At 42.1% G+C, this 7,824-nt stretch overlaps 1 protein-coding gene across 2 annotated transcripts in view; it reads right to left on the bottom strand.

Moving 5' to 3' along the window:
• Nucleotides 1–2,312: 2,312 nt before the first annotated feature.
• The window catches only part of LOC134079109 (NACHT, LRR and PYD domains-containing protein 3-like), an 11,984-nt gene continuing 6,472 nt past the window's right edge, over nucleotides 2,313–7,824 (bottom strand). For both annotated transcript variants that reach the window (XM_062535283.1, XM_062535282.1), the window contains 5 exons: nucleotides 5,679–7,512; nucleotides 5,362–5,532; nucleotides 4,838–4,984; nucleotides 4,322–4,368; nucleotides 2,313–3,306 (listed from right to left, as the gene is read on the bottom strand). In XM_062535283.1, coding sequence (XP_062391267.1) covers nucleotides 2,777–3,306; nucleotides 4,322–4,368; nucleotides 4,838–4,984; nucleotides 5,362–5,532; nucleotides 5,679–7,512 — 2,729 coding nt within the window. In that variant the 3' untranslated portion in view covers nucleotides 2,313–2,776. The remainder of the gene's footprint in view (nucleotides 3,307–4,321; nucleotides 4,369–4,837; nucleotides 4,985–5,361; nucleotides 5,533–5,678; nucleotides 7,513–7,824) is intronic.

Genomic DNA, 7,824 nt, shown 5'->3' on the forward strand with positions numbered 1-7,824 from the left:
ATACGGGACAAGACTTATAGGTGTCAAATACGGGACGATTCCGTATTAGCCTATACGGAACAGTTGGCAACCCATACCTCCTGAGTTATTCCTTCCGTCTTTCAGATGTTTAGCCTCGGGGTCATTTTTGGAGGAAAAACGTCAACTTCCAAAGAATCATACGATAACTTTAATTTCCTGCTTCAGATTAGACTGAGTCAGAGGGAGGAGACTTAAAGTGACAGAATGATTCTGATTGGCTAGTGTCGTCTAGCACATAATGTGTGCAAAGCAAAGTTTACTCTAGAAATGACACATATAGACCAATGAACTTTGAGAATTAGTACATTCAGATACATGGACATTTGATATGTTTGGCCTAGAGTTCCAGTCGGCAGTCACATGACAGCTTCTCCACCTGAACTGTTTGTACTCACAAACAATAGAACATGAAGGGTAGTGTCGCACATGAGTGTGTGTTTATTTGGTTGAGTTCATACCAGCGTCACATAACATGGAAATTACTGGAAGGTCCCTCCTTCCCCCTCCAGGTATGCAGAGATGACACATCGCAGGTGAATGTCCCAGTTGTGGGTGTGAACTACACATGTCAGTAGGCTACCTGGAATACACACCGACTCATGGTGAGCTTCCAAAGTGTGGTTATGACAAAACTTTGTTTTGATGGTTGGAGAGAATCACCATTATTTTTCATCGCCCAATGGCCAATAAATATATCTAAAATAAAAATGCAACTAGCATTTATTTTGTGAGTCTTATCTTTGCCGTAATGTGTTCTGCTGTTTCGTCACAGATTAGTTGATGAACACAGCAGGTGCTGTCTACCTGACGGGACTCGCAAGAGACATTGTGGAATTGTGTGGCCAACAAATACTTTCATCTTACTTTTCATATTCATTAAAATGAGCATGTTGACTGACTAAATAAATTGCTATGTTGTAGTTTAACAGAAGTTGAAGCTAACAGGTCTTCATTGTAGCACATTATCTATCTATGAGTAAACAAAACGAGTCAGCTAGCATTACACTGCAGACATTGACTAGTATTTTAAACAGCTAATTTTTGCCGTTTTTATGGGACAACTGGTCATATCATTTTCCCTGCATCTCATTAACACCCATTGTTGATGACGCATCCTTGGTTCAGTTCAAAACTGGAGGAAATGCAGGCTGGTTCACTAGCACCACAGTTCAAAGAATTCCGAACAGCACTGGTTCAACACCGGGTTTACTGTCAGTGGAAAACCGCCTATAGCAGGATTTGATTCAGCTGTCTGGCGAATGTCGAGGTAGAGTGTGCATAGCAACTGGCCATAGCAACCAGGAGCGCGCCGCCAAAGCCATCGATATCTGAAAGTTGCGTCAGCTGTTGATTTCGCTGTTAAAGCGGTCACGTGGTCAGTGGTAGTCTCAATAGTTCCCGGTCCCTGGTTTACTACGGGACTGACAGCAGCGATCGCATATCTATTTACGGTAAATCCTCAATGAAAATTACTATAAACTGCATTGCCACATACATATATTACTCACTAAAAATGCATTATTATGCACACAACCATAAGTCATGTAGAAAAGTCGTATGATAACACCCGAGATATTCATTCATTCCCCCGATGAGAGGAACTTGAACGACCCATGACATACCGGATGTGCCGCCATTTTTTGTACACTGAGTGAATGGTTGTGACGCAACTTTGAGATATCGATGGCTTTACGCGCCGCGATTCAAGTACAGCTCCCATGATTTCCGATTTTGGAAATGTAGTCGCCGACTGTGGAAACAAACCAAAATCGTACAATGTAAGCCAGCCTCAAGTCGATTTTCTCCAGACTGGCATTCTCAGAAATGCTTAAAATGTACCTGACATGGTCAGAAGGTTTAAGGGTCATGAATCCGTGCCCAGAATTCACATTCCTAATTCTATAGAGCCAAGATTTTAGCATATGTGGTGAAATTCTGAGCCATATCCATAGCCTTCAATGGAAAAATTGCTGCCTCTGCACTGCCCCTATGAGATTCTGGAAGTGGCTTCTGATGAAGTATCTTGCTCTGCCTTGACCATCTCTGGGCGAATCTCCTGTCTCATCTCTTATGTGGGGAGTTCATTGGCCCTGCCCACATCTCTGCTTCTTATCCCGCCCCCTCTCTGGAGAAAGAATTCCCATATGATGTCTGTAGCCTACCTTACCATTTCAAAATGAGTGGGAACGCATCACCCCCACATGTCAGCCAGGATTCTTTGTTAGGTCACTCAAACATATTGATTTGATTTGTTACTTTGAAACATCAACAAATGCACTGCAAATCCAAACCAGAGCTACTCAGCCACATTTGCTGTTTATTCCGCACATGACAAGACACATCAGAATGACAAACATATGACAAGCACCCAGTGAACATGGGCAACAAGGTTAACAACGTGTTCTTTGCCAAAGGGGATCTGTAACGGCTGCAGATAAATCAACTATTTCAAGTCATAAATGTAAACAGTGCTCAAGTCATTAATGTAAACAGTGCAGACTGGATTTAGTATTAGTATAGTTCAGATTTGTAAGTTCTTTACTATGACACTCTCAATTGCCCCATACTCTTCTACTGAGTCTTCAAGGTGGGCTGGTTTAAATTTCTAACACAATACCAGACCAATTTAGATATTTGATATCCTGACCGAAAGTTCCTCCTTAGAATAATCAAGATACTATCACCACTTTAAAGCCAGGTTCAAGATACTGGGTGCGCTGCACAGTTATCTTCATTGGCAGTTGTACATACAGGATTACACAAGGGACACAGAGGAGCCTTTAGACAGAAGCTTAAATGCTGGATAGAGGGGCTCAGTGAATGTGGAGTGGAACGTGTGCAGGAGGGTGAGTGTGTCAGAGGAAACAGAATAGAAGGACAGAATACCAGCCTTCTCGTTCAGATGCACCCCAACTCTTCTAGAGGGTGCACACGGGATGGATATGTCAGTGTGTTTACCATTGTGACAGGCAGAGTAATTGCCAGGATGGCAGGCCAAATTCCAGGATCTGTGATCATGTCCCAGGTTGTTGGCTGTACGCACGCTTTTCCTCTGGATGCTTTTATAGGCCACAGCTATATGAGCCCCGACCCCACTCCACTGGACCTCCCAGTAGCACTGTCCACTCAGACCCTGGCTACACAGTACCTGAGACGCAAAGCGAAATCTCTCTGGGTGGTCGGGATACTGCTGATCCTTTCCCACAAATGTAACCTCTCTGTTGCACTCAGAGATTGAGAGTCTTTTGTGTGCCGTGTTTGGGTCCAGGGTGAGATCACAGGCATCTGCAGACGAGACGAGAAATGAGAGAACATCCTCATCAGAACAGTGAGCGGTGTGGTGCTCACACACACAGGCATGCACGACCGGCTCATCCACAAACACACGTGCACGCACACACACTGGGTATGGTTGTTCTTCATCTTGGTCCATTTAGTCTTTTAGATGAATGCTCTTGCCAAGATATTTTGCTTCATTGATTGACGTAACCCTCAACAAAATATCAGGCTTCTGGCGAACAGTTGCTGCAAATTTGTGGCAAGGTCATATTTTCACAGGCAAATTAGGTTTCTAGCAAACTGTTGCGGTTACCTTTTGAAAATGTTGCAGCAAATTTGCAGCAATGTCATATGCAAATTAGGGTTATTACCAGAACTTCACTGGAAGTTTGCCATTATTGGTGAAGTCTGGTGGCAATTCACTGGCGAACACAATTGCCACTTGTGGCAAACTTCTGATTGTTGCCAGAACTTGGAAGTTTGCCTCTAGCGGCCAAACTTTTGGCAATGTTTTCTAATGACCTCGTTTGTTTTCCACAAATCACCCACAAGTTTGCTGCAAATCTGCCACAAAGATTTAATTTTTGTAAGGGAAGCTCTAAGCCAGTACAGTGAAAATCAGAAGGCCATGTACAGTAAATAAAAACTTACATCATGTCATTGGAGACTAGCCTGACGAGCCAGACCCACATCCCCATACCACCCCACATCCCACATTATTTTCCATTTCTCAGCTCCTTGCTCTACGGAGCGTTGCTAGACTGCCCCGCCAGCCAAATTACATTTGCTGCCGCTAGGGGCGTCTAGATTTCTAGGCTAATTGGAGACCACACCAAATGTATAATTCAACATAACTGAAACTGTGTGGACATATCCTGAAATGGGCTATAAATAATACCATTACTTTCACTCACACACGTTTCTCTCTCACACTTCCACTCTATACCGTACCAATACCATTGCCAAGTTCATTGTAAACGCATCTCATTAAACACTTCAAGCAAAGGAAAAAAAGACTTACATTTCCACACTCCTCTTCTCAATCTGATTTCTTCACAGTATTCAGCACTATTAGACAAATACATACACACACACACACACACACACACACACACACACACACACACACACACACGAACAGTTAAGAGAATGCAATCTCTTCCTACATGCACATTAAAATAAGCACATATATGCAGATTGGAATCAAGTAAACTATCATTGCTTGTTGGTGGAAATTGTAATTAGTCAACCTTACTTTTAAAAAGCATGCAAACCCGACTGCCTTGACTAATCTGAAATAGGAATTGTAAATTGTGCAAGCAATTGCACTTAGTAGTACACTATTGTTATATTAGTTGTACACTATAGTACAATATTAGTTGTGCTAATTTCCTTCAATGTATTTCCAGAATGCCACTGCCCTGGCCCACACACTTTTAAAGAGATCATATATTAATCCTTACTGATAGGTGTAGAGAACAGTGATATGGAATTATGACAGCTGCATAAATTGATTGTACACATTCTCTGTACTTACTGAAGTGTCAGTTTTTTAGGAAACATTTTCAGTCCTTCTCCGGGATGATTAAAACTCAGATCCAGCTTTTTTATTTGGGAGGTGTTTGAAGTCAGAGCTAAAGCTAGAGCAGTACAACCTTTCTCAGAGATGCAACAACCAGGCAGCCTGAAAAAAGACACTTTTCTAAATATAGTAATCCCAAAACAAATGTAACATACAGTAGTCTGGGTTCCACACTGTGAAAAACTGCTGTTCAATTATCAAACCATACTACTTTTCAATTACATGAAACAGTCTAGTTTTAAATGAAACACAACCTTATTGTGTTGAAATGCTCATTCCAATTGAGTAATCTATTTTTCTAATTCAGGTAAGAAAAATAGAACGCTCCTAAGAAGTTCTTAGCACTTAAGAGCTTCTTAACAAATTTGGGAAACCCGGCCATTGTAAGTTCTAGTCAATGTGTGGTAGGAGGAGAACATCATAGAAGGAGGAGGTAGAGGAGGGAAAAGAGAGACGTGCATGTTACAACCATCACCAACCTTAATGTCTGCAGTTTGCAGTGGGAACTAGAGAGTCCTGTGGAGAGAATTCGAAGTCCATAATCTTTCACTTCACAGTCAGTCAGGTCCAACTCATTCAGAGAGTTTGGTGACTGTAGAACTGAGGCTACAATTCCACAGGTTGTTTCACTGAGTGGAAAGCCAGCGAGTCTGCAGAAAATATATTTCTCTTAATGGTTGTTTTCATTACATTACATTATTACACATAATATTGTGAGTATACCATGGGTTCATGAATATCCTATTATTACCACGAGGTGTGCTTTTTCCCCCTTTTACCTTAACATCAAACTCACCGTGCCTTTTTGAAGTGCCTCACAGCTGGGATCAGTCTCCTGCGTCCTTCGATTGATGTGTTGTACGCTTGGAGGTCAAACTCGTCCAGCTCCTCTTCAGACATCACCAGCATGTGAGCCAGTGCTGAGCACTGAGCTGGAGACAATTCTCGATTGGCACCTTTACGTGATTTCAGGTATTTTTGAATTTCCTTTTGCATGGAATGATCATTCATTTCCAATAAGCAGTGGAAAAGATTGATGCATCTCTCAGGACAGAGATCTTCTCTGTTGAGGTTCTTAATGTACTGACATGTTTGCTTGATGCTATTGGAGGTGCTGTATTTTTGTGTCAGTAAGCCCTGCAGCAGTCTCTGATTGCTCTCCAGAGAAATGCCTGTTAGGAAGCGAAGGAAAAGGTCCAAATGTCCATTCCTGCTCTTCAAAGCCTCATCCACTGCCCTGTTAATCAACACATGTAGATCTGGCGGTTTTAAGTTCTGCACTGATTGATGAGATGGCTCGGGGCCATTTCTCTGTTCCTCACCAAGGATGTATTTTAGGGGCTCCAGGTTTTGAGTCACATAAGAGTTAAACACAAACAGAGCTGCCAAAAACTCCTGAATGCTCAGATGCACAAAACTGTACACCTTCTTCTGGTGAAACACATCTTCCTTGAAGATCTCAGTGCACATCCCAGAGTACACTGATGCTGCAATGACATCAATGTCACACTTTCTCAGGTCTTCCTCATAAAATATGAGATTTCCTTCCTGTAGGTTCTTAAAAGCCAGTTCTGCCATCTTCAGTATTTCTTCTTTCTGTGATTTCAAGAGGCGTTTTGTGTCTGTTTCATGTCTTAATTCAAACTTCTGGTCTTTTTGGATGGTCTGGATGAGTAGAAACTGTATAAACATCTCAGTCAGAGTCTTGGGGATATCTGTGGTCTTTTTCCTTGTCAGCATCTGCTGAAGAACAGTTGCTGCAATCCAACAGAAGACTGGAATGTGGCACATGATGTAAAGACTTCTGGATGACTTTATGTGTGAAATGATTGTCTTGGCCTGACGGTCATCACTGATTCTCTTCCTGAAATATTCTTCCTTCTGAGGATCATTGAATCCTCGTACTTCTGTCACCTGGTTGATGTACTGAGTAGGGATTTGACTGGCTGCAGCTGGCCGTGATGTTATCCAGATGTGTGCAGAGGGCAGCAAAGATCCCTTTATGAGGCTTGTCATCATAATATCAACTGATGATGTTTGCGTTACAAATATCGGCTTGACATTGGCTTCGAAATTCAGAGGTAATCGACTTTCATCCAACCCATCAAAAATGAACACAACGCGACAACTTTTGTATTCTTCACCATCCTTCAGATCCTTCAGCTCAGGGTGGAAGTCAAGTAGGAGGCTGTGAAGACTATATTGATAATCCTTGACCAAATTCAACTCACGGAAAGGAAGGGGAAACATAAAATCCACATCCTGATTGGCCACCCCATCTATCCAATCAAGAATGAACTTCTGCACGGAGACTGTTTTCCCAATTCCAGCAACACCTTTGGTCATCACAGTTCTGATGTGCTTCTCCTGACCAAGTAAGGGCTTGAAGATGTCATTGCATTTTATCGGTGTGTCATCTGTGGTTTGTGCTTTGGATGTTGACTCAACCTGCCAAACCTCATGTTCCTTATTAATCCCTTCACATTCTCCCTCAGTGATGTAGAGTTCTGTGTAGACCTTACTCAGGAGTGTATCAGAACCTGATTTGATGAGGCCTTCAGATATGTTCTCAAATTTTCTCTTTAGACTGGCTTTATGTTTCCTTATAACGCTCCTCAGGGTCCCATCATCTTTTTGACATACAAATTGAGAGATTGAACAGATTAGACTTATGTAGCCACTAACTAGGTTTGATGCTGTTTTGAACAATATTACTGGTTAAAAAATGCTATTAAGGAAGCGTTTAGTGCACAGCCCTAGCTAATCCACTGTTTGGCTATAACGTACACTGGTGCAAGCTCTGTAATGCTTGATCAACGAAAAAAACTGTCTCCACGGCTTATTTGCTGTTTTTCATGCAGAAAAAGAGCTTGAGGTCCATTTTGCCAGAGTTACACTTTAAGTATGCCAAAAATGTGGTCATGGGGGCCACAAACATGACA

Source organism: Sardina pilchardus, chromosome 4 (genome assembly GCF_963854185.1).
Source record: "Sardina pilchardus chromosome 4, fSarPil1.1, whole genome shotgun sequence".
Lineage (NCBI taxonomy): Eukaryota > Metazoa > Chordata > Actinopteri > Clupeiformes > Clupeidae > Sardina > Sardina pilchardus.